Source organism: Falco peregrinus, chromosome 1 (assembly GCF_023634155.1).
Source record: "Falco peregrinus isolate bFalPer1 chromosome 1, bFalPer1.pri, whole genome shotgun sequence".
NCBI lineage: Eukaryota > Metazoa > Chordata > Aves > Falconiformes > Falconidae > Falco > Falco peregrinus.
Genome location: NC_073721.1, coordinates 6,466,880 through 6,493,907, shown reverse-complemented (window position 1 = coordinate 6,493,907; position 27,028 = coordinate 6,466,880). Strand labels below are relative to the sequence as shown.

Genomic DNA, 27,028 nt, shown 5'->3' with positions numbered 1-27,028 from the left:
CGCCATTACATCAGGGTAACTCGGTGAGTATGCTTAGGGAATCAGGATACGTGGTGTATGGAAGAGGAAGAGAAAATGAGGGCTTTTCCCCATGGTGACCTAGATTTAATTAGTCAAGCAGACATGAAGAAGAAGAAGAGAAGCAGTAAAAGGAAAAAATACTGACAGGTATAAAGACAGTGTAAGAAAAGAACTAAAAAGGCCGTTCATTTATGTCTTTGAAATAATAAGTAGATTCTTTTAATAGATTGTAACTGCTGTAGATTAAAAAGCTACTCAACTGTCTTGCCAGGCCTGAATTTAGTGATTGCTTGGCCAGCTGTTTTTGCTACAGACTTAGGCAATGGGAAACTGGAAATTTTGTTCATCCACATACGTCTTAGTGTATGATCTGAATGGATTTGAACCCACATCAATTTTATGTCCCGTGTCAAAGCCAAGTGTAAATAACTCTAAAATGAAAGTTGGCTGCCAAGCTGCACCTGATTTTGCATCAGAACTATGAACAGTTGACAAAATAGTCGAGCTTTAGTCAACATCACTTGAATCATTCTTAAAACATACAGAATTATTTCACATATATGTGTTGGGGTGAAACCCTTGCCTAGTTTCGGGGCTCATTCCAAACTCCTTTACACGGGTTTACAAAGAACCGATGCTCTGCCTCCTTCATCCTACAAAAAAACCTGTGTCACTTAGAGGCAGTGCTAAATTCGAGCTATGTAGTAAATCCTATCTAATATACGTGTAAGATATTATTAAATGCTGGAGGCATAATTCTTACTGTCTGAAAGGCTCTTCCCGAAAGTACACTTCCTATGGACTTGAATGGTAGCAGGGTCCTTGTGAAGAAATATAAACCAAAGTTTTCTGCTCTCAGATACTCCTCTCTACATACAAAGGTAATAATAACCAGTGATTTAATGCCATCAAGAATGAGGCATTTAATCAGTAAAAGCCTCAGTAAAGTTATAAGGGGTACGAAAGAGGATGTTTGGTCCATAGACAGCATACTTATTTCAGGTACTCTAAAGAAATTTCTCTGCATGGTATCTTAAAATGCTACGTTTGGCTTTCTTTTCTGGGGAATCTTTTAGACCTCAAGGAATCCTAATTTCATTAGTAATTACTGGTGATAACTCTAATTTGGTAATAACACAAAACAGTGGCCATTTTTCACTGTTAAGTAACATGCTTCTGAAGTAATTTGTGTAGATCTGATGCACACAATGTAGTAAAACCTGTCACATAATCTTCCTGTGGGCAACCAGCTAAAGCATTCTGTAGATGTGCTTTTTATCATAGAAATTAAGAACAAAAAATATAGGCTAGGTGTTTCTGGTATGAGCTCTAGTAGTTAAGAAATCACTTGTGCAGATTTAAGAGCTTCGCATGAGTTACTCATACATATACATAGAGATTTTCTCAGAAAGAAATTGTGGATGACAGACGGAGGGGGGCTATGGAACTATAACATTTTGGAAAAAGTTCAGGGAAGAAAGAGAAAAAACTGTGACTCTTCTTCACTGACTTATATGAACTGTTTGCACCAGGTCAGCTTAATGGAAGAGTTTCACGTGGTTAATAATGCCACCTCAGAATCAATGCGACTGACTTGGGCAGATGCCTAAATCTATACAAAGCCCTCTGGTTTTCATTAGGTACTCAGGCACACGAAAGGGCCTGTCTGCACAAGATGAAGTCCTCAGGTTGTGCGTGCGTCCTTGGGTTGCCCACCGCTTTCAGCCTCACTGCCTCAGCGGGACCGTGACATCCCTCTTCCTCCCAGGGACAGCGCTTTTAGCTGAGTAGCACAGGAACGTTGATACTGTCATTGCCCATTTGCTGCCTCATTCGGGTAGAAGAGCTGACTATGTGCACATGCCACCTAAACCCCCGTGTAAGGTACACTGGGAGTGCAGCTCAACCAACTTGCACTGCACTCTGCCAACACAGAGGTAGGAAGTCTGAGCAAAACCTTACTCAAGAACCGGGTGTACAGGTGGGCCTCAACTTGCAAGTCTTGACCCTTACAATGAAAACCTGGACTTCTGAAAAGTGCCTAGATCCACAGAATTCTTCTTTCAAGCAAAAAGGAAAACAAACAAACAAACAAACAAACAAAAAACAAAAAAAAAAGAAGAAGAAAGTGATGCAATTTAAAATAGAGGAGATATTCCATTTCCATACACTTTCAATCAACAGGTACACTTTGGGCATCTAAACCTCTTTTCCATTTAAAATTTATGTTAATCTATGACATTATAATTGAATTTATGTGATTTTGTAAAAAATATACCGAAGTATTTGAATTTATACTCATAGACACTAATACTAAGCCTTGAAAGAACAAAAAAAGAAAAATACACCTTGCTCAAAAAAGTTTAAAACCAGAGTGAACATAACCACTACTTTAAATGGTTCAAGAATGAATAAATGTAAAGTCCTAATAGTAAACATCCTTTTTTTTCTATCAGTGACAACATAGAGCTTTTTTGTGAAATTTAGCTTTAAGTGGAACTTCTTGAGTGAGCACAATGACAGGATTTTTTCAGGATAATTTTACTCTCTTTCATTTGGAGATATATGACAGATTTTAACATCCTGAACCAGTAGAAACTTTTCTATCAACCTCAATGAGGCTTAAATATGGCTTTCAATCTTTTACATTTTTCCAGTGATATGAAAAAGAGGTTGTTTAAAAGTATTAATCTGAATTACGAAATAATTGAACAATATGCTTTCTTAAAAATTGATCCTGCTATCGCTTCCCCTACTGAAACCTATGGATTTTCCAGTTGATAATACATTCATTAGGATTGAAATACTTTTCTTCAACTTTTGAAACACTATTCATGAATCTTCATAGATTTTTTATTCTTCACCTGTGCAGCCTAGGAATGCTTGATTTATCAATTTTTACAGGTACTACTTGTCTCTGATACAAAACCATAAAAAATACATAGATGGTGACTGTGAAGCTGTCTAACAAACATTCTGGGCTGGACCTGGGATTTTTCTTTGACTGGCGCATGTAGCCACAGAAGACTAAAAAAAGTTAGACTTTCATGTAAACTTTTAAAGAATTCTTTATACGGAAGAAAAGCAATCATCAGCCCATGAAACTCTATGGACTTAAGAGCTTCCACAATTGCAAGACCTAAGAATGAGCCAGACAACTTTATTTGTAGCGAGCTTTTTTGTCCACCAGATCCCAGAGGAGTTACAAGCTCTTAGGAAACAGAAAAAAAACCCAGCTTCTGCTGTACCAGTTGTTACTACCACTTGGGGTTTTGTCATGTCTCTTTTGCTGCAGGTTTGTTATTTTCCACAGCTTTTTGGTAGGATAAAGTTTATCTGCTGTGATGGAAAAATCACTCTTTTTTAAACTCAGTTCACCACGAGCTGCAAGATTTTGCCCCAAGGCAGGTAAGAAGTATGCACACATCCTGCTGCATTGGCAAGAGCTGTAACCTCCAGGAAAGCCATATCAGCTAGGCAGCTGTTTCTGCTTGTGAACATCTCTTTGTGAACTGAAAGTAGGCTGCAGGTGGCTCAAATAGAGACTAACCCTTGTGAGAGAAAAATACTGAGAACCCTAGCTAGCCACCTAAAAGGCTTGATCACTACCTCCACCAGAATGGGATCAGTTCTCTCTCCTTTGTAGTCACAGGGAAGAAAATGAACGGCATGGAAGAGCACCTGCTGTGCCTATGGTAGGGATGGGATGAATAGGAAATTGCGTTGTTCCCAGGGTCATTACGGTTTGCTCTGAGAATCTGCTGCAGCGCAGTGACTCTGCACTGCTCCTACTGCAGGGTTGTAGCTTAATGCCACAGTGTAGCCTGAAATCTGTTCCTGGCCAATTATGCCTTTAACTCGTATTTTGTTTAAAAGTCAAAGCAAGTTTTGTTCAGCAGCCAGCTGCAAGCTGGGTCTACTTTCAAAAAAAAAAAAAAAAAAAAAAAAATCAATCTGAAGTACTTATGCTTCATAAATCACCATCAGCTGATACAAATTTGAGAATCAGAACACTGCAAGCAGATAGCTGCAGCAGGACAAATTTTGTTTAATTTCTGATTTATAACTAGTATTGTTTATTAGCTCTGCTGATAACAGTTGAATGATTCCAAATGCTAACACAAACCTGTGAGGAAAATCCCCTTTTCTGTAGCCGGGTAGTAGCAAAGGTGCTGTAGCACAGAGAGGCTGAAGGATCCACAGGCTAAGGCAACAATGTTGAGGAGATACATAGAATTCCAGGACAAAAATGAAAAGGGGAAGAGATGTGATTGTTTCCCCTTTAAACACCATGTACACGGTGTCTAGGTGCTCAGAGCAAACACAGCTCAGTCACTTCTGCCACCTGCCTCCTCCACAGTTTGTGTGGAACTGGTAACTGCAGTACAGACTGCCAGCGCTATCTGATAGTCTCTGCAGCTCCTCGTTTCAGGACTGGCTTGATTCACACAAATTACGAGGCCGTTTCTGTAAGGAAGGGCTATTCACAAAAACGAAGATTTTTTCTTGTGCACAGCATGTACATCCACGTTCAGTCATTGGGGGCACAAAGTAGAGGAAGTCTAAATATTGGACAATAGAAGACAAACCAATTGAGTGTGTCTTCAAAGGAAGGGGACATGACCTTTACCACCACCAGCAGCTTAATACGGAGATTTCACAATTTTGCTTTGTTTCCTGAAACAGAATCACATTTTTAAAAATCCAGAATATAAACAGTTGACCATGCTCTGTCTTGAAAATTAGTGGAATAAGGCATACAAGGGAGAAGGATCTCATTTAAGTAACACTAATATTTTAAGCGCTCTCTCCAATGCTAGTCATACACCTGTGTTTTCTGGGCTTCAGTCACCCTCCTTGCACCAGATCTAGCACTGGTGTAGTTATCCATAGGTGAGGTTAGTAGGGAAGCTGATGCCTCTGTTCTTCCACAAACATGGACAATAAAAGTTTTACTGCATGGTAGTTAATTCAGAGTTCAAAGTTTCTATTTGATGCATAGTGGATATATTAAGAAGATAGGCATAATAAAGCCTCTCTGGCATTAATTCCCTAGCAATAATCATGTAGTAAAGCGAATTGGATTCCTGTTGCAAAGCTGATGGTTGTTTTGTAACTATGTGCAGTACTAATAGCTATGAGCGCTTTCCTGAAGGACATGCCTTCAAAGGCCACAAGAAAGCAGATAATTAAATACATTTAAATGTGAATTACTTTGCTGCATTTTGTGGCTTAAGGCTGAACCTCTCTTACAATAAAGATGTTCAGGATTCAATCCCTCCATGCAGAGAGGAAGTTAAATGAACTCTGTGCAGAACTAGGCTAAGGCAGTGCACGGATGAGGGTGGCTCAGAGCTTGCCGTTGGGAGGAATGGAGGACGGATCGGAGGAATGACAGCAGTAAACCAAGGCCATGGTTGTTCTGCTGCCTTTCTCCCACCCCAGCAATGTGCAGTCCCACGTAACTCCCTACTCTGCCTGTTTGTTGGGCCGGGCCGAGCTCTGGGAATGAGCAGACACTGAACTAAACAGGCATTTAGGGCAGTATCTGACCAAGCGAAGCAGGAGTGACACGCTGGGTTATTGAAGCAGGGTTCAAAATGGCATTGATGTCTACGCGTGTGGAAAGCTGGTTATACACACACCCCAGAAAGTACTCACACCTCGTTAATCCTTTATGCAAAGACCCAAGGAAAGGTGCCAGGCTGGGGGGGGGGGGGGGGCTCATAACTGCCCGCTGCACCGGCGCCCAGCACCTCAACTCTTCAGGAAGAGCTGCCATGACCCGTGCCCGGGGGTGCCCAGGGGTGCCCAGGGGTGCCCCACCCCCCGGTTTTCCGGCTCCATTTTTTCGGGAGCACAGTGCCCCATCCCAAAGCAGGGGCGAACGCCGGGAGGCCGGCCGGGCTGTGCCGTGCCGTGCCGCTGGGTGCGGGCTGTGCCCCGGGGCGCGGTGCCAGCCTTGATCGACTCCCAGCTGAGGGGGGGGGACAGCGAGGGGCGCCAGGGACCCCCCTCAGCGCCAGGCGGGGGAGCAGCCCGGGCCCGCCCGGGAGGGCCGCCCAGCCCGGCGGCGCCGGGGAGCCCCGGGGGGCCGGGGCGGGGGCGCGGGGGCGGGGAACTCCCCAGGACGCCCCGGCCCCCGCGCGGGGAGACACGGCGTTAGTCAGCGGGACCCTCCCCCTGTGCCGGCGCTCGGCTCCGCCGCGGCAGCGGCCGTGTCAGCCTGGCGGCAGCGCGGCGCCTGGCTCCCCGCACGGCCCGGCCCCCGTGAGGCGCGGGCAGCCGCGGAGGCTGGGCGGGGGATGGCGGCGGCCGGGCCGCAGGGCGCGGGGCTGTGCGCGGCGGCCGGGCTCCCCCGGGGCGGCGGGGCGGGCCGCCGGCGGGCGGCGTGAGGCGGCCGCGTTACCCCGGGTGCCCCCGCCCCGCGCGGGGAATGAGAGGCGGCGGCGCGGGGCTGCCGGAGCCCGCCGGGACCCACCATGCGGGAGCTGGCGATCGAGATCGGCATACGGGTCCTGCTCTTCGGGGTCTTCGTGTGAGTACCGGCCGGACAGCGGGCGCGGGGGGCGGCCCCAGCGGAGCGGCGCCGGCGGGTACCTCCGGGACCGCCTCAACTTTCCTGCGGCGCCCGGTGCCGCTCGGGCGCCCGAGTTCCCCCTCGCAGCCGGGCGCGGGGTGGGATGGCGGGGCCGGGGCGGTGCGGGGTGGGGTGGCCGCCCCTCCGTGCGGGCTGGCGGCGGTTCGGCGGCCCCGCAGCCCCTGACGGGGGACGAGCCGCCCGCCGGTGGGCTCTGCCGGGGCCCCCCAGGCTGCCGCCCGCAACCCCGAGCCGGGGGGAGCCGCCGCCGCCGCCCCGTCCGGGGTGCCGGGGAGGGCGGGTTTTCCCCCGGGGCGAGCCGCTGCAGGAGCCGCGGGGAGCCCTCTCTACCCTGGGATTTTGCCGAAGACCTGCGGGAAATTTTGGTCGGAGAAACTACCGTTTGTGAGAGAAGTGTGCAAAAAAGCAACCGGCAAAGAAAAAAAAAAAAGCCCAAACAAAAACCCCCAAACCCAAAACCCAAACAAGCCCTGCTGCTGGCTCCGTGTGGAGGATTATCGTTTCTGCTGCGAGGTCTCGCCTGCCGGGGCTGTACGCGCACCTCCACCGCTGGCTTGCAGCAGCGGCAGCCCGCAGCCAGCCAGCGGCGGGGCAGGCGCCCGTTGCGGGAGAGCCGCGGCGCTGGTGCTCGGAGCCGGGGAGGGACCCCCGGCTGAACGGCGGATGCGCCGTGTCTCAGCTGGCTTGGAGATGCGTGTCCGCACGCTGGTGTGCAGGAGGGAAAGGCATGGAAATGTGGCTGCTGAAAGATGTGCAGGAGGAGCACTCTTTTTGCCTTCTTTAGGAGAAAGCAGTCACATATTAATTTGCTCCGTGGATTTCCCCCTTTCTTTTCAGGGCTGTACCCGTTTCTGTTTTTCTGGCAGTTTGTGTTCTCCATGCATTTGAACAATGAAAAGTTCCACTCTTCATCTAAGTTTGCATTTCACTTGCTTAATGTTTAAAGATGAGTATTCTCAATCTTTGTGATCTCTCAAAAGCATCACAGAGACTGGATCAGATCCTGCTGCCGTTTACTTGTCTGCTGAAGGGTGGATGCTGCTGGTCACAGGTGCAGGCAGTAAGGGTATAGGGCAGCTATTAGTGTGTGATACTGCCTTACAGCTGGTGATACTGGAATTCTTTGATGCGATTCCTTTCTGAACCTCTGGTGCTTAATGAATAACTTGCCCAATTTACTGGTATTTAAGTTTTCCCTCAGTGCTCATTTCTCCTGAATATTGATGCAAATCTTCTGATTTGCAACGTTTGGTCGGTGTAATCATTTTAGGATAAACTTTGACATCTTCAACAACCTGTAAGGTACCTTTGATACCTTTCAGTTCAGTTGCATCTTTCTTTGAAAGCAGGACCTGTTCTTCTCAACAGAACTCTTTTCTGGTATATATGGAATTACAGGGTAAGCAAAGACCTCAGAATCTCATGCTACCTCAGAACCTTTCTCTTCATTATGACTTCATATGTAATTCATCACTTACGCCATCCAGTAAGAGATCTCTTTATATAGTTCATTACCATGATATGTAAATCACGACCCATTATAAGTAGTATTTTCTCGGTTATGCTGGTCTTCTGTCTTCATTTCCTCCTTAACATATTCTCTAATTTTCACTATTTTTTATGCTGAGGTTCTAAAATTAACGGAGGGGTGGCTAAAGGAAAAGCTTTCAGTAGAGTCACCACTATGGCAAATGCCTATGCAAGCACTTTTCATCTTTTCACGTAGCTCAGCTCCTGCCTTCTTGGAATCCTGGGGAATAATTCTGACATTGTAATAGATCATTTAGAGTATTAATTGCCATCTAGAAGTACTGAACACTATAGTATTCTAAATTCAGGCTGGTGCTCAGTTTCATGAAGAACTGCACTTTATTTACTTGCAATGGTTGCAAGAATAGCTTTTATATTCAGATGATCTTAGCACCAAAGTAATCATTTGCTGTTGAAATAGCATATGATATTTCTCTCAGTTTTTCTGAAGAGGCAGTTACCCATATTTTGAAACTTTTTTGTTTTGGAGGTTTAAATACTGTGTTTTCTGTGGTTTTGTAGACAGCCAGGGCAAAGATTCTTATGAAGCACTGAATTAATTGAAATATCTTGTCAAGTATGAACAGTTACTGGTGAATTTGGAAGCCCTAGGCCTGGAATCCAGGCAGCAGCGATGTAAGCTGTACTGCAGAACCTATTTCTAGGAATGCAAAGGCTGTACAGTTCCCACCTCCCCTGGAAAGGGATACCATTAACATCAATGGTCATCATCTACTAGGGCCGAGATGCTCTCACTTGTGAATGCCAGCTGCGACACAGATATTTGTCCACCAGGAGCTGGCTTGAGGAGAATTAGTTCATTCTGAAAAGGTTTTGATGACTTTGGGTCACTACTAACCTTTAGTGGAGGTAGTGTTAGAAGTCTGACCTTCAAGATGATGGTTCCATATGCTATTTGCCAATTGTGAACCATCTGTGCTTCCCAGATGTCTTTTTAGCTCCAACCTACTGATTAATATAACTCAGACTAATATACTGGCATATTTTGTGCCATAAAATGCAAAAGAAAAAGGTGCATATGTGCATATTCCATGTTGTAGTTTTGCTTGGTGATAAATGTCATTTCATAAAAATGGAGGTGTGAAAACTTATGTTGATGATTGCTGAAATTGAATGTATTGCCAATTTGAATGTGTTTTACAGCAACAACAGCCATATTTTCTATTCTTAAGACTGGCAACCCTTCCCCCCCCCCCCCCCCCCCCCCCCAGTTGCCATAATTATCAACTTTAGTCATTCCACCCAAGGCAAAAATCTGTACTTGTTATTTAAGTTCTCTTCTATCATGCAAATGTACACCATTACAAGTAATACATATTTTTTGGTGGGTTATTGGTTTAGGATGAACTCAACAGACATTCATGGACTATAATGGTAACAACTGACTCGGTTCTAAATGTGTTCTTAACAATTGCTAAGTGCTCACATAGCAATTAAAGACAGGTTTAGGTACTGAAATTCACCAACTTGTGTTTAGGAAGATCTGTGTTGAAGTGCATTTTAGCCTTCAAGATTTGCTAGTATTGAAGGAGGGATTAGTTAGGAGAGATTTATTAGAAGAACTACAGCTGCCTGAAATTCAGGAGGAGGAGTTAAAAAACACATCCAAGTAAAAAAAAAACCCAGCCAAAATCCAAACACAACTGGTTGCAGTCAAAAACAATGCACACTTTACTGGGAAGGTAAAGAGACATTCTTTGAGTACCTTCAGCAAAATAGCTTTCAAGCCACAAGTTACAAACTGTGAAGAGGACAGCGATATTTCTGTTCTGCCCTACAGTTTTTTCCTATTTCCTTAACAGTAAGAAATTAATTTTTCATTTTCAATATGTTTAGCTTTACACCTTTTGACTGGGCTGAACTGATCCTAATGAGCATAGGTGGCTTGCTACTTCCTAGGCAAAGAACATTTTCATGCTGTAATTTGACCATTATGTTGTTACTATGTTATGCATTTTCAAATATTTTTCAAGTAAATCTTGAGTTAATCAATTCTCACTTCATGTTTTTGTTTGTTTAGGTTTTTTATTTATTAAGAAATACCTGTGAGTACAGAACTGGCCTTTTTTTTTTTTAAGTTTTTCATGGTAGGTCTCGGAAGTAGAAATTGTCTATTGTTTAGACTGTGAGCATGTACTTTATAATAGCAAAATTCAAACACTAATTCTAAGAATGATTGAATTAGGGTCTTGCATCTCTCTTTTCTTCATTTTGTACTTATTACTATGGCCTGGAGCATCTTAAGATGCTTGTTGAATGCTAAAACATGTTAAATGTGGTCAGTCTTTCATCTGCTCCTTGTAGATGGTGGCATTTGTCACGTACTGAATGCTTGATGAAAGCAAATTGTTTTGACTGACTTGGCTTTATTCAGTTCAGGCGATTGTAAAAAGATTTGTGAGCAAGTCTGATATTTTTACACAGGAGTGAAGCCTTTAAAACAATGTTCTTTATCTGTCCTAAGAAGAATTCATTGAATGGTAGTTCAGAGTGAACCTGTAATTGCCAGCCGGGAAGTCCTGGTTTCTTAGCAAAATACTCTGGTTTAGATATCTCCTTGCAAGGAAAACTTTTTCAACAGTTTCCTAAGTTTTGTAAGACCACGTCATTGTCTTGGTAGGAAGACAGAAGAATTTGCATGTGTGGTAGTGTATTTAGCCCAATGACTTGTCAACAACATATCGCTGACGTTTCTAGAACTGTCTAATCGATTAAAAAGTCTTTCAAGGATTGCTTCATCAAACCTTGAGCTCTTCAGTGAGTGTGATGTGATTAAAATATAAATGTCATTCACAGTAAATGGATATCTTCCTTACAGCACAGTCTCATTAGCAGCCTCCCTTGGGAGTAAATGTTTACCTGCAGGCTAACATATGTATATGTTACACACGTGAGTGTACAATATTGACTAATGCTGACATATTTTGTGTGTGTGTGCCATGTTCAGACTCTGGTTTAGCTGATTCTGTGAATATTGGGTTTCTTACATGTTTACAGTATTAAGATTTTAATCATGTTATGAATATGCATGGAATGATTTAGCGTGGAAAGCTCTTTCAAGTAGCTCACTCTGTCATGGGTGGTGATCTGGATATTCTGCATATGTTGCCATCATAAGTGATACTATGTATTGTCTTGTTAACACAGAAAATCAATTAGCTGAGGAAATTTCACAATGCTGCTGTTCTGATTTACTCTTCTCACAGTTTGTGCTTGCCTTTTCTTTGTCATATCTGCTGGATTTTTGGAGGATAGACTGAGCTGAGAATCACAAGCAATCAGAGATCTGTAGGTAATACAAGCCAAACGGTACTGAGAAGAAATCACCAGTCTGAGACATTAAGACTTATTTCCTCATGTTTACACCAATACTGCCAAATTAACACGAATCAGTTGGACCAAGATTTTGAGGCACCTTTTAAGCCTAGGTGCTCTTTCTAGCTGCATGTTTCAAAGCAAAGCAGGTATTTGGCCACATGAACAACTTGGTCTTTTAGCGACCTACATTCTCAATTTGAGTGTCCTGTAATTGTTTGTTTAGAACTTGTTTTTTGGCTTCTAATCTTAGAAGTCTTGGACTTCATTCGTGTGTCCCCTAATTTCTCATCAAGAAAGGAGAATAATACTTCCTTTTCTCACACTCTATTAATTTAACGGATAAATTCTTTGTTGTGAGGTATATGGACAGTAGCCAAACTCACTGAACACTGGAGCTTTTTCAGTGTTAGTTTCACAAATAGAAATGATACTAGGAAGTGAGAACATACTAACCTGTTTAAAAATGGCTGCTGTATTGTGAACCATAACTTAGATGATAGTAAAATGAGGAAGAAGTTTAGTTCTGTGGCCCAGATTGAAGTCTAGCTCACTGAGCCCGGTTAATGAACAGTTAAGGGAAAGACCTGCTGTAAAAAAGGCCTTACCCTCTCTGGTGCTTAGGATCTGAGAACATTTATCAAAGCTTGCATATTGAGCTCCAGCGGTAAGCAACACACTTGTTCCAGTGCTCAGCAAAGTCTGTTATACCTTTGAAGTGATGGGAGAATTAGAATGCCACGGAGCTTCTGTAACTCGCTGAATACAGCTCATATATCACAAAGTAACTTGAATTTTAACTTTGCTCAGCTCTGCGTCCTTGAGAGGTTACTGTAAAAACAAAAGGCCATAAATACCTATTATACCTAGTGTAATACGAAGCACACAATACGATGACTGTGTGCCTGTCCTATTAGCTATGAAATATCGCCAAGGTAACAGAGACACCCGGTACTGTGTGGGGCCGCGGGGGCTGCGGGCGCTTCCCCCCGGCCCCAGCAGCCCCGGCAGCCCCTCCCAGCCGGGCCCGACGCTGGCCACGGCCCAGCCCAGCGGCCGCGGGGGGCGCGTTTCACGGGGGGGCACAACCCGCCCGGGGACCCTGGCGGTGGGGAGCGGGGCAGGGACGGGGCCGCGGGCACCCGGGGCCGGGCCGGGCCGGGCCGGGGGGGCTCCCCCCACCCGCGGGGCAGGGCAGCCCCCGGCCGGGCAGGCGGCGCCCCTCGGCCCACGGAGCCCGCGGGGGAGCGGCTCCCCCCCGGGGCAGGGGGTGCCGGCGGGGGCCGTGCCCCGCGGGCAGCCCGCGCCGGAGCGGCTCCCGGCAGGGCCTGTGGCGCCGCGGGGAGCGGAGCCCGGGCCGGGCCGGGCCCGAGTGTGAGGAGCCGCCCGGAGGGGCCGGCGCGGCAGCGGCAGCGGCGCCGAGCGGAGCGCGGCCCCTGCCCGCCCGGGGGGAGCCCGGGGGGGAGGCCGGGCCGGCGGGCGGGGCGGGGGGAGGCGCGGGCCGGGCCGGGTTCTCTCTCCCGGCCCCGCCGGGCTGTGAGCGGCACCGGCCGGAGCCCGTTTCCCCGGCGGAGCCGGCGCTGCCCGTGCCCCCGGCCCCTGCGAGCGCTGCCCCCGGCCCCGGAGCCTCCCGCCGTGTCCCCGCTGCCCGGCCCGGCTGAGGCGGGCGGCGATGGGCAGGGGGCTCCGCCGGGCGCCCCGCACCCCCGGCCCGCAGCGGGCGCTGGGCCTTTCACTGAGCCGAAGCTTCTGTTTCCGTTTTTATTTCATTTATTGAAGCTAGGGTAGGGTTCTAGTGGCTGTGGTAACAGCTATTCAGGAGCAAATGTATCTGCCTTGTTGTGCAAACTTTGGTCTGTGCCGGAGAGACTGTTCTGCAGACTGTTGTATCAGTGCTTTCAGATATTGCAACTACGTTTATTTGATTTGTTTTCCCTGAGTCCCACGGGGCAAAAAAAAAAGGGGGATTTAGTGGCAGGAATTCTAATTGTCCTGTTAATAGGATGGGATTTACAGTTGATGTCTGTGGCTAAACTCTCAGCTGCATACATGCTAAAGAAGGATGTTGTTGTAAGTGCCAAAGCATCTGCTCCAGATTTTCGAGGAGTAAATGGTGACTTTGTGTCTTTTCGCGTTGAATCCTATTTACTCACTGACTTTGGCACTTTGTATTTATTTGCTCCAAGCCCTGATTGAGGGTGCTTTGTAGTGAGAATGCAACTAAGACCGACAGGGTTTCTGTAAGGGAAATTTTTCTTTAAAAATATTGATTTTTATACTTTGATCTAAGCACAGTCAAGCTGTGTCACAGCTGTGATTCTTGTGGCAAAGGCTTTAATAAAAGTACAGTCTTACTGCTGAGAATGCACTCATACCTGGCACGGTAAACCAAGATGTTTATAGTCTCCCAGTCTGCTGGTGACTTTGAAAAGCCTGAAAGTAGTTAGCAGTTATTGACGCTAAAAGTGTATTGGGGATTACGTCTTATATGTCTTGTAACTTTTTTCCTGTAGTAAGCACTGTACTGTTGCTGAGCGGGGGACATTTGAGTGCTGCATCTATATTGACAGGGATTAGTGGACAACGAGAAAGCTAAAGACAACACATATGACCCTAGTTCAGGTATTGGTTGTGATGCACTAATGAACATCAGGGATTTACACTTGAATGATTAAGGAAAACTTCACTGGTTTCTGAATCAGAGTAATTGCTTTACAGATAATCCAATTAGATTGTCTTCACAGAATAGACAAAGTAGTCATCAGATGTGGCATTTGAACTGAGCTTTTCTTAACTACATGGGTTTTAAGGTACTTTCCATTCATGTTTTTCCCTTGCCTTGTAAATGGTAAACTTATGATCATTGAACCACAAGTCATTGCTGTGCAAGAAACTGTGACTGATCTATATGATTCTGCAGAAAACTAGTTTAAGAATATTTCTTTGTTGTAAATCAAATTGGTACCCTCCCTGAGTACTGTATTTATTTCTCTGCATTACAAAACACTTTTAGCTTTTACTGTCCAAATGCCTAAATATTTTCTGTGTTAAAATTCCTCCGAATTTAATTAAAATTGCATATAGATAAAATTCAGTAAGTGGGAATTGTTTTACTGTAGGCTAGGGTAACAGGGTTTACAAGTCATGTTTACATAGTAAGTGGCTGATTGAGATTACTCATGCACAGTTGAATTTCAGAGAATTGGGGAGGACCGAGAAAGACGGTAGGAGGGGTATAGAAAACACCTTTTCTGAGCAAAGATAGAAATAATTGAGCTGTTTAAACTAGAAATCTGAGGAGACATGGCAGTAAACTTCACCTCTAAGCAGCTGCCATAAAGATGTATGAAGAAGACAAACTACTCTTCATGTCCTTTGGGAATTGTGCAGAAAGGAAAGATTTTTAAACTTGTAGCAAAGGAAACTTAGGTTGAGTGTGGGGAAATGCAACCTAATTGTAAGGACTTTTGAGCACTGTGGTAGATTACCTGAGGCATATGTAGAATCTCTGCCAATGGAAACTTTAAAAAGCAAGTTACACTGAAGTATCTTGGGAGTATTTTATGTAAAGTTTAGCTTTGCTGCATGGATATGAGGAGACAGATTAGGTGGCCTCGTAAATTGGCATGGATCAATTTAGTGGAGTGAGGTTTATACCGCCTGAGAGTGTCCCAGAGTGCAATGCAAAAGAAAAGTTGAAAGACTTTAAACCAGAATTTCTTGTAAGAGATTTTTGGCTCATTTTGATGGGTATGAAAGAAAATGGTGTTACCGATTCAAAGTTACTTGGAGAATACTTTAGCAAAGACTGAGCAGAGGTTGATGATACTTTCTGGCTGGAGGGCACTGCCATGCCAGGTGCCATATTCTAAATATGCTGCATTGATGAGACTGTGGGGAAAATGAAATCCTAGAGTAGGTGAAATATTTCGCTCTGCAATCTTGCAGTTCAACGTTTGACTCTATTTTGAGTGAACAGTTTTACTACTACTTTAGAATTTACTATGGAGGTGTAAATGTCAGCTCAGAAATATTTTAACTTTGAAGGATTTGTGGCACGCTGCCAAGTGTTGTGAAACCTTGCAAATCGAAAACAACAGAGGAGAGTATCATTGGATATAAAATGTTACAGTTTCATTAGCTGCCAATTTTCACTAATGGGAGAACAGATCTAATAGCCTGCCTGTACTCTTGTGGCCTGCAGAGAGGCCATTAATAATTTCATTCATCTAGTGTCCAAGGTGCTTTACAGGAGTGTAACTATTGCTATTGGCCTTTAGTGAGTGCTACAAAATGCTAACCTATTCCCCATTACTATAGCTTTATTTTTATTTATAAATTTATTTTTAAAATCATTACAAATGCTCTGGAACATGTAGTTATTCACAGAAGTGGTTTTGGATTGAGTGATTTTAATGTACTTGGATTTGACTGTGAATATCATTAAGCCAGTCTTTTTCTTCTCATCCTTAGAGAATAATGAAGTCATTGCATACAGCAACTGTGAAGGAAAAACTGGAACAAAGTAACTTTAAAATTTGTATTAGATTTGGTAAATAACTTGGTCAAAAAATTGTCTCTTAATTATTGAAGTGTTTTATTTTAAAATTTATATTTTTAAATGCATTCTGTATTAAAATTAGTTTAATGGAGGCCTAAACAAAATATTTCTTTTCAGTTTGGGTTAAAATGATATGTTTCTGCTTGACCAAAATTTAATGTTTTAATTTCACGTAAGGACACTCTTGATTGAGCCTTCTAGATTGGGCCAAAATATTTCTCTCCCTTCTCTCTCTTCCTTAACAGCTCTTGAGTTTTTGGTAAAAAAAAAAAAAAAAAAAAAAGGTCTGAGGATGTGTTTTGGCACTTGGCTCTGGTCGTGGACAATTTGTATTTAATCCTCACTGTTATTCAGCCTGTCTCTCTCAGGTACAGCATTATGTGGAGACAGGCTTCGCTGCCATGCAGGTCCTCTTCTCTTTCAAGGTCATGTCTCTATCTGTTGTATATGCAAAGGGAAGAGCAGATGTAGGGAATGGCATACAAATCATAAATGTCCATATGATAAACATATTCTAGATTAAAATGGCAGCAAATTATCCATATTATTAAAATTCAGATTCTGGTAAAACACTGAGTGAGAGAGAAAGAAAATTTCACATGTAGAAGTGGTAGGGTTTTTATATGGGGCTTCTGAAGAGCTTGGGCAAAGGGGGCAGTGGCTGGATGAAGACAAGATCCTGCAGCACGGAGGAAGATGTTAGTTAGTGTCTTTTAGAGATTGCTCCTAAATAAGCTGCTAGGGCCGAGTTGTCACTTCCAACTGATTAAACCTTGTTCCAAGCAAGATATTAAAGAGCTATCGCAGGAGGGACAGGAGTGAGAGGCATTGAAATGAGCGACCTACAAAGGGACTTTTGAAGGAGTGGTGGAGAGACAGAAATAACTGAGAGGGAAAGCTTTGATCACTAAAAGAAACTCGGCACCTTTGTGAGTTTAACACCTGACTTTCCTTCCAGGTCCAGACCTATAGTCAATAGCAGTGTGGCACCAGGTATGGAAACAGAAGAAACTTTATCAGACTACTCAGCTCTATCAAATTGCTGTGAAGCTAGGATAGTTGTCCAAGGAGCCGTTGAGAGTTGTTTGGTTGAAAACAGTTCTAGATGTAATAAAAACAAGCATTAAAAAACATCAGAAGCAAAATTATGACCGTCTGTAGTATGTTTTGGTTCATTATTCAGATACGTCCTTAGGTTATTTAAACCTGTAATATGAATTCTGGTTTTCACTTCAGAATAATGTACAACTGCCAGCTTTGCTAATGGCTACATCAATGTTCATATACTGATGATTTCCTTTCTCTATACTCCCTCCCCCGCCCCCAAGCACAGACACATTAAAATGGCTTTTGTGAGATAGCTTACATCATAGGGTATATTTAATAAGAATAGAGCATAGAGGCAACAATTGATACCTTAAATCATGCTTTTTATTAACTAAAATGAGAGATAATGCAATGAAAACTGTAGCTGATCGTTTTCCCTTTGTTGGTATCTATTATTTCTGTAAGACTACCGCTGCTGATTATCTGTGTGACAGTAGTGCAGCTGTACTGGATTGCCTTAAGTGTTGTACACGGATATAATAAGTAGCAGCTCTGACCTGCTCGCCCTGTGCCTGAAGTGCACCGCTGCTCCACGTGAGCAGGGATCGCAAGACTTGAACTGCTTTTTCACCTCAGGAGCAGCTAAATGCCAAACCAAACATGTTTTTGTTTCAGAATGGTTTATTTTATAGTCTGCTGACTGGAAAGCAGATGTAAAGATCACTTTCAATATTAGGTCAAGGAAAGTTTTGAAAAATGTAAAACAAGCCAAAAAATGTCAATTTGGTTCATTTTGCAGTGTTTTTTCCTATTTCAGTATAGCCTGTCTTGTCTCCTGCTCTTCTGTTCAAAGCTGCAATGCAGCATGACCAACTGATCCCTCTCTTCCTTTCACTTTGCTGGTTTCCAAATATTCTCCTTCTGGAAGAAACGATGGTGAAAAGGTTGTATCTAAGCTAGTTAAGTAGTTTAATGCCTGGATGCCCATTTTTATTCCCACTGAATTGGAATTTTTGAGATTTAGTTACTTCATACTGGCAATAATTACACTCAGCAACATTTAGTGCTACTTGCATTCAAAGTGCTCAGTCTGTGAGCAAGGAGAATATATGGACTGGAAGTTTTTGCATTCTTTCAGGTGCGCAAGAACAACTGGCTGGCTATGTTAATTACTTGTTCTTGTGCCGCTCATGCATACTCAGATAATCCTTTCCCTTTCCTCTTAGATTTGGTGTGACTGGAATAATGTCACAGGAAGGAAATCGTTTACCCAGAGAGAGTTCAATGCCAGGGCTTGAGAAACCAGTAGAGGTGTAATTTAGGTACTAAGGAAACTAACATTAGGTTCTAAAACTCCAGGCCATTCGTCCTTTTTCAGCATTGTAAAAAGATTTCTGGTTCGCTATTTCATATTAGGTATTCTAAGAACATTTGCATATCATTTACATAGTATTTCATAAGCTGCAGGACTCCTGTTGTGAATCTATATTGTTAGTTCAAGATTTGAGCTTTTACGTGAGCCCAGAGTCCCCAGCTGTTGCCTCCTTGCTGATTCATTTAAATGATACTGTTTCTTGGATTTGGACCAAACAAGGCAGAGAAAATTTGAGCAGAGGGGGTTGGTTTTATCCTGTTTCTGTTCATATGTACGTTCAGTGTGGGTACATGTAGCTCAAGCCATGTGCTGTAGCAGCCTCAAGCCTGATCTCAGGCACAGCTGTGGAAGCCTTGATAAATACAGCCCCAGATGGTGTATCAGAGAAGGGTCCATGGCTCAATAATCGTTCAGGCACACAGATTGGCACAGACTTCATCATCTAGACATGTTTTAGTTGAAGAACTTGTCTCGCACTATGGCTGGCTTTGTTGGCTCAGTAACAGTACAGCTCACCCTGACTGGGGGTGCAATGCTAGCTGCAAGGAGGAGAGTGAAGAGGATGGCTGTTTATCTTTGGAAGAAGTCATACCCCAATATATATTTGTTAAATTAGTGGATATATGAAGCAAATCTGGGAAACCTGCTGGTAAGACTGAAGAAAAATACTGAAAACCCTCCTTCAGCACATCTAGGAAATATGATAGCCATGGTAATATGTATATTTTTAAAATTGCATCCCTTAATCAAAATGATTTCTCATATATCTGAAGGACTAATGTGGGCATATGTGCTAATTAAATGTCACACTGCAATTGCTAGCTAATTTAAAATATTCAGAAATATTTTACATCAAGTGATACTGACTCATCTGAAGCTAAACCTACCCTTGAGTTCTCTACTTGCCAGTGATATTAAATAAAAAACCAAACATATTGCTCCTGCCCTTTGTCCTCATCAGTCCCAGAATTTAATTCCATTGACTTTTGCCTCCTCCCTACTTAAAAGTACACCCATAGAACTGAAGTGGGGAAAGCTGTATACATTCAGATCAGAGTATTAAATGTTTCAGGAAGTGGTATGAAGGCCTTGTTTCTAGCTTCTTAAAAATACAGGAATTTTAAAAATGCTATCAACTTGCACTATTCCCAGAGCTGTATTGGGCACTGAATAGAGACCAAATTAAAGAAGCCTCTTGGAATGATTTTCTTACCATTTACTTTCTGCCAGTACTGCTTTCAGTCTTTGTAAATACTTGCACCTACAAACAGAAGGTTACTGCAAATGAAGAGAGGCATCAGATCTAGCAATAACAGCTTCTGAATTACCTTTGTAGGGTGTTCCTGGTGAATATTAACTACCCTGTATCCTGCAGGACATACAGACCCAATAAAGCTGCATATTAGGATTATAGATTGTTAATCAAGAGTGGTAGGTGTATACACTGCATGTCATTGTACTGGGAAATAAACATTTTTAGCTGTCAGAAAGGCAGAGATAATTTATTGATACAGCTGCTTCTGTGTCTCTTAGTGCAAGTGTAAATTACTTAATGAATTGGTTTTAGCGTAGTTACAAGATGATGGTTATAATAACGTGTTTCCATCAAAGCCTATGAAGAACCAATAAAATAGTAATTTCTGTTCTCATGTACGTGCTTCTTATGCAGTCCACATCTATTGCAATATAAATTCTAAAATATTTTACAATTTAACTCTCTATTTTTTAGTTCCATGGAGAAGTTAAAGCTGTTGCTTTTTCCTACTTGAATTCTTGTCAGCAGTGCACACTTGGCATATCTGAATACCAGGCCAATTAATGAGCAAGCTACAGCATTAGGAGTCTTGCTTTGATGCCGATATCGACTTTTCTTGCTGGTGGGAATTGCCCTGCCTTGCTTTGTGAAACAGTGGCAGAAAACATCAAATCTCTTGATACGCAGTGTTGTGCCTTAACTATAGGGGAAGTTTCTCTTTCTTATCTATTCTAGAGTTTATATTATTGAAGTGAATATTTTTAAATTCATGTCAGCTTCTTCGTTGGTGAGATTGCAGTTCATTATTAATAGTTGGGCCTTGGTTGTATTTTTTGTACCCTGGGACGTAATTCCCTTCTTGAGGGCTGAGGATTTCCCAAATTGCTTTAGAAATTAAATGGCTCAGATCTCTTTCCTTACGCTAACTTCAGAGCTAACACAGAACTATCTCATCATACTGATATGCATAGTCAGCAGCATTTTAGCAACTGAACTCCGCCAACTCTGTGGTGAGCAGAATGACGGTGATGAATTACAGGCATTGTTTCTTACCTCACCTCATCACTATCTTGTCTGCTTCAGGTCTGTTAATTTTGCATTCCAGCCACAGACCATTTCAAGCTTTGCATATTTTGTCTGTTTGTGCAGGAGTTCCTAAAATAACCACTAAAAGGTTATATTTTTTCCCCTTAATATTGCCTAGAGAGAATAAACAAGACTAGGTTCTCTCATGGCATAAGAGTAAGTTATTCTCTCCAGGTATATCAAATAACATGACATAAATGCTTTTCCCGTTATCAGTATGTTTCAGAATGGATAATTTGAAGTGTTGGATTCAAATGTGAGGAAAGGTGATGCAAATAAGCGGTGTTCAATGCAATGTACCCAGCCGCTGTAAACACTGGGCTCTTTCTGTTTAGCCTAGGTCACTTGTTGGAAACCCCTAAAGCAAATTCTGTCTTTCAGAATATAATTTTCTTACCTCCACTGTTGTTGTGCCCTATGATACATTCTGATTTATGGCTCTTCATTCAGAATGCTGGGGCTGCGAATCTATTGCATGAGAATCTCGCACTGAGTTATGTATTGTGTATGTACTCGGTAATTAGGCCAGCCTATACAGACATCAGCATCACTGATGATGCTCGCAACTGTGCAGTTCTAGTGTCGGGACAACTGGTTGCACAATTTAACATGGCAGGTACACTATAAAAGCTTCTACTGCTAGATCGGAGACCTAGTTTGGGGAATACTCAAGGAAATCTCCATGTAAGAATGTGCACGCTGGAGTTCCAGTAGCACAGTTGCAGCTGACTTGTTTCTGTGGGAGAGGACGCAGCGAGTCTGCTCACACAGGGTTCTGCAGCTGGGGAATGGTGGTCAGAGCCCAACTTTTTTCCTACAAGCCTTCAGAGGTGTTTTATGAGAGAGATCCCTGAACACCTGCTGTCTCCTCATTACTGGCTGCAGTGAGGAACTGCATACAAAAATATTTTAGCATCAGATCTGCTTATGAACAGATGAAGCTTAGAAAAGAGAAGGGTTGGTCATTAGGTGTTTGGTGTGAAAGACTAAGTATCACAATCACAAGCTCACATTCATTCTCTTCTGGTGCTTTGTCATGCCGTACGTACTTCTCTGTCCTCTCTTGGTTATTATTACCTGGGACAAGCCTTGTCTGCAAGAGACAAGGCAAAAGGCCCCCCCACCAACAAACAAAAAACCCCACCTTTGTACATGCCTTAGTTGATGCTCAAAACCAGGAAGCAATATTTAACTTCCAGTGTGCTATGAACTCTTCTGACGAAGCAGACATCTAAGTCCCCAAGATTGCCTGGACCAAAGTGCCTGTGTGATTTCATGTTGTTACTCTCTGCAAGTGGAGCTGTTGGCCAGTGGCAGCCCTTGTAACACTGGCAGGTACTTCTAAGGTGAATGCTAGTCACGGTTTCATTGCTGGTAGTGTCTGTCTTGCTCTAACAGGACACAATACAATCCTAACGTCGGGCCCATCAGTTCTGTCCCTATCCTGCTCTTGTTGCTAGATTTGGAACATAGTTTTCTATTCTTAACATTTAAAGGTTTCTATCTTACCAGCTTTGTCAGTGCAGTAGCACTTACTGCTATTTCTCTGATGTCAGCAACTTCCAAATGTTACTGCTGCTGGATTTCAAGGTGCTGAGTGCCAGGGAGCGGTAGCTACTGTAAGCAGCGTTTGACACGGTAAGGCAAGGTGCTAAGGAATGCCCTGCTGCTACTTCTGGGAGGTGGAAACCATGGTGGAAGCACAGGTCAACGACTCTGTGAGGATATTTATGCAATGTTTGATTCGTTTGCTACCAGTGAATGGTTTCATAAAAAAGCATTGTTAGTCCGAATTACCACAAAACTACTGTGCACTTCTGCCTGGATCACTCTGTTGTGTGGCGCTTGCATAGCAGTTGGCTTAAAAGGCTGCATGCTGTGAAATGGAAATGAAGTTAATCTAACTTGGAAGTGCTTGGGTCCTCAGAAAAGAAGATTTTTGTTTAGTGTGGTGTCATAGGCAGTAGTGTTGAGATGTCCAAAGCAACCTCAGGCACTTGGGCACCTGTTCCTCACTGATGCTTTTAATAGAATTAGGGCTCCTGTTTCCCTTAGGATGCTTTGAAAGTCATAGTTAAAGGTTCTTGAAGTTAATGGAAGTCCTTTTATGCCTTAAATATCTGTTATCAGGCTGAAATGTTTGAAGTCTTGCTTGTTAAACTGTTAAAAATGCTGGGCGAATATGTAAACATGCAGAAAATATAAGACCAAAAAGCTAACACTAAAATTTCATGTACTAGTATGAAGTAAGCTTGCTAAGTTACCCGTCTGCTACCAGGGGATGTTATATGATTGAGCTTGTATTTTCAGCCATAATAGAAAATGTCTAGAAACCAGTTTTCTTTATCCAAGGAGTACATTCATTTCTAATAACATCTAGTCATTTAAACAAGCTTGTGCTGGCTTATGAATAGTAATGGACTGACTTTTGGTTAGGACGAAGGAACATAAATCACTAAGTGTCAGGCAGCTTAGAAACCAGTATGTCCTCATGATTGTTTAATAGAGTACAAAGGGAATTGCCTTCAAGCTAGTGAAATCTCGTATCCAGGCGTCCATTGGTGATGCTTCAAAAAAAGAAGAGAATTGTTCTCTTATGAGTCTTGGCATAAAAATTTAATTAGCAGCTGAGCTCTTTTTGAAGATGAAAAAAAAGTGATTTCTTTTTATATAGTCACTTTAACTGTTTACTTTGTATTTCTGTATTGCTCATACAGTCAAGATCTGCTGTCTTCTACAGCTACAGCTATTTTTTTTTCTCCATCAGTAGTGATTCTGAAATGATTTTACCTGGTTGTAGCAAATGAATCTTCTTTTTTTTTTTTGTATTAAGTTTCAACATATTTGAACATTGTTGTTGGAAGACATTCAAAATGTAACTCAGAAAGAAGTGGATACATAATCAGATTTAATATGTAGTGGTTACAAAACTGCGTAACTCAGAAAGAAATGGATACATAATCAGATTTAATATGTAGTGGATACAAAACTGCTGTTATTAAATAAAAGAGTAATTATAATAATTATTACTGTCATACATAGATTTGTTGAAAAGAATGTTTCTTTAGAAAAGCACCAATATAGTGAATGCATACTAATCAGAAAATACATCTTTAATTGGAATTGGATACTATTTATGTTATTTATTATACTTTCATCTCTTTAGCACATGTCATTTTGCTCTTAAAGAAATTAGATCTTATGATTTAGCACGTATTTGCAGTGTCATGGTATGATTCCTGTGAGAACTATGAATTTGATTTTTGTTTAATTTCTCAGATTTAAACAACTATACTTTAACCTTAGTTTTCTTACATTACAAGGAGACAGGAAACAAAAGAACAAGAAGAGCCCCAAACCTTTAACTCTGTTGGCATTTGCTCATAATCTCAAATGTCTTAATGTCAAATTAATTAAACTTCTGGTCTAATGTGACACATTTTCCAGAAGTGCCCTGGTGCATGGATGTACTGTGATCACCTTGAAGCATAAATCTTTGTGTATTGTTCACATTTTGCAGTTAGCAGAAATGCTTCAAGGCCCAGATATGTCAAAGAACATGCGTCTGCTTCAAGACGTTCCTTGGCGTATCCCTAATTCCCAGTGTTTTGAGAGCTGCCTCGGAACAGTCAGGGCAGCAGATACCTAAGGGAGTATGTCAGAAAAAATGTGACTGGCTGGAAGATAAAGTCATTGAAACTCAACTGGCTTGTTTAACTTCTTGTATGCCCAGACATGCTTGTGCTTATCTATTTATTTATGTTGAGATGATAGTGGTGAAGTACATCCTTGCCATGGAGTCTGTGTACATCTTCATAACAAAAAAAAATTAAGTCCTGGACAGTGTAGCTGTGATCTTTGCTGTTCAGCTCTCCCAGATGACACATACTGGATGTTCTACCCAGACCTGTGACTTTATTTGGCAAATGAACCCTTTCAACCAGCAGTTAATTGCTTCTAGCTTCTGTCAATGTCTTTAAAAGACTGAAAATAAAAATAATATACTTAAGGACTTTCAGTCGAAATTTGGAAACAAAGTTGCTTGCATCATCTAGAAATCAACCTTTATTTTTTCTAGTCGAAGACAAAAATCATGAAATGAATTTTTCATATATGAGGGGATTTATTTCCTGGAAACAGTCTTCTCTAGAAATGTTTCCCTGTTTTGTGTCTTGCCCAAGCCATGTTTTTTTAAACTTCAAAAAGATTTAAGTTTTCATTTTGAAAACACTGAAACAAAGTGTTTTGACACTTCTGAAATTCACATTGCACCTTCTTTAGAGAGTGGGGTCAGATACTCAGCGTTTGAAGAAGCTGAGTATAATAGTAAATATTCTCCTTGCAGAACCAGACTCCTTAAGTTTCCAGAAGAATGTGGTTGTCCATGTAGGTCAGTAGGGGAAACATAACTATCAGTACAAGTGACAACACTGTGTTTGACTTGTTTGGTCCTCAGATTTTGTTGTTTTCCCTAGGGAAGAAGTTCTTTGGAGCTCTTTTTGGAGTAAACGGAGAGTTTTGTGCCTTCTGTCTAGCAAAAGCATGTGCTGAGGTAAAGGGGGGCAGGTAGCAGTGTGTGCTGGGGAAGTGGGAGACTGCTGCTAATGCAGAGATTGTGGACTACAGTGAGAGAACAAAGAGCAGCTGGTCAGCCCTCGGAAGAGATAAAAAGTAGGAATTCCTAAGACCCAGAAGACTGGATAAGGCTTGTTGTTTAGGAAGTGGCTGACCTGGCTAGATTCCAGGACTTGTCTTCGCAAGGGGGAGATGCCTATGTAGGGTTTCATTTTACTTTGCTTTACAAATTGCTTCAGTTTTTCCTATTTACAGAGTCAATTGTTGCAGCTTTTACTTGTATAAAACCTGGGTTTGGAGGGGTTTAAAGCTCCGTGGGCTTTTTAGGTCAGACCAAGCTGCAGAAGACTGGTCCCTGTGTCTTCTCTCAACAGCTATTCTTTCAGTCCTAGTAAACTAGCCTGGAATTAGTAAAGGCAAAACTTCCCGGGAAGTCTGGTGTGACTTCAAAGCTAAGAAGAGTTAAGGGATAGTGAAAGACTCTGAAAAAAGCAGTACGGTTTAAATGAAGAGAGACAATTTATGTAGTCCTGAAAAGCTTCTGAAACTTCTCACTGCAGTCAAAGATCACAATTCCTGCTTCCTCTTTCAGTACTGAACAAAAGATACCCACACAATTTACTTTCTGTGTGACAATGTAACCTCAACATTTTATTTTGTTGCTTTTCGTTTCCAAATAACATAATTACAAAGCTGTATGGGGTTTTTGTTATTGTTGTTGTTCGTTTAAGAGAGATAAATGACATGAGAATGGAATTAAAATGGTCAGTTTTGGTGGAAAGAGACATTTCTGGTAGATTTAGGTTCTTAAGCTTCACAACCAAATCAAAATACTGGCAATCTGAAGAAAGAGATTAGGAGTAAGCATTTTTTGGTGATAATCTCTGAAGTTTTCTGTTCTTTCTATCAGTAGAGGGAATTGCCTGGGCTGCTTCTTTCTCCCTGCAAACACAACTGTCATACTTCAAAGTCTGGATCTTGACATTTGAAAGACACATTTTGTATTCGGTATCTGGTATATAATTTCTTCAGTATCAACCATCTGCTATGTGATTTTTCTAATCCCACAGTATTCTTTGCACACTTTTCCCACAAAAAATAAAATGACAATTTTTTTCTCCACAGTGAAGTTTATGGAACTTTTATAAAGTTGTAGAATCTAAACTTTTAAAAATCATTTTCCTAAGGGTATATTTATGAAGGTTGCATTATTAAAAAGCAGTGAGATAAGGGTAATTCATGCATGCCATATCATAATTAACTTTGGGGGAAGTTTTAAATCAGCAGGACTCTTCTGGGCTTTTTGGTCATGATTTCAAATTGCAAAAAAAATTGTATCTTTATTTGTCATTTTCAGTTTTACAGAATTTTTGGATCCATTCCAGAGGGTTATCCAGCCAGAAGAGATCTGGCTGTATAAAAATCCTTTGGTGCAATCAGACAACATACCTACGCGTCTTATGTTTGTAAGTACTAAAGGTTTATTAGTCATTCAATGGCTGTAAACTAAGTACACTTTCATTTGATAAGCAGCAGGAAATCTTTCAGAAGTATAGGATGTTCCTTTAATGCTATTAACAATTGCTCTCCAAAGCAGGGATGTCATAAGTGACAAAATGTGGGAAATCGTGGGGAGTTTGT

The 27,028-nt window shown here is 42.2% G+C and overlaps 1 protein-coding gene across 1 annotated transcript in view; it reads left to right on the top strand.

Annotated features, from left to right (window-relative positions):
- The first annotated feature begins 6,028 nt into the window (after positions 1-6,028).
- Positions 6,029-27,028, top strand: part of PLPP4 (phospholipid phosphatase 4) — a 66,099-nt gene continuing 45,099 nt past the window's right edge. Inside the window, exons 1-2 of the mRNA XM_055793626.1 lie at positions 6,029-6,559; positions 26,745-26,853. Of these exons, the coding sequence (XP_055649601.1) occupies positions 6,504-6,559; positions 26,745-26,853 (165 nt within the window). The 5' untranslated portion in view covers positions 6,029-6,503. The remainder of the gene's footprint in view (positions 6,560-26,744; positions 26,854-27,028) is intronic.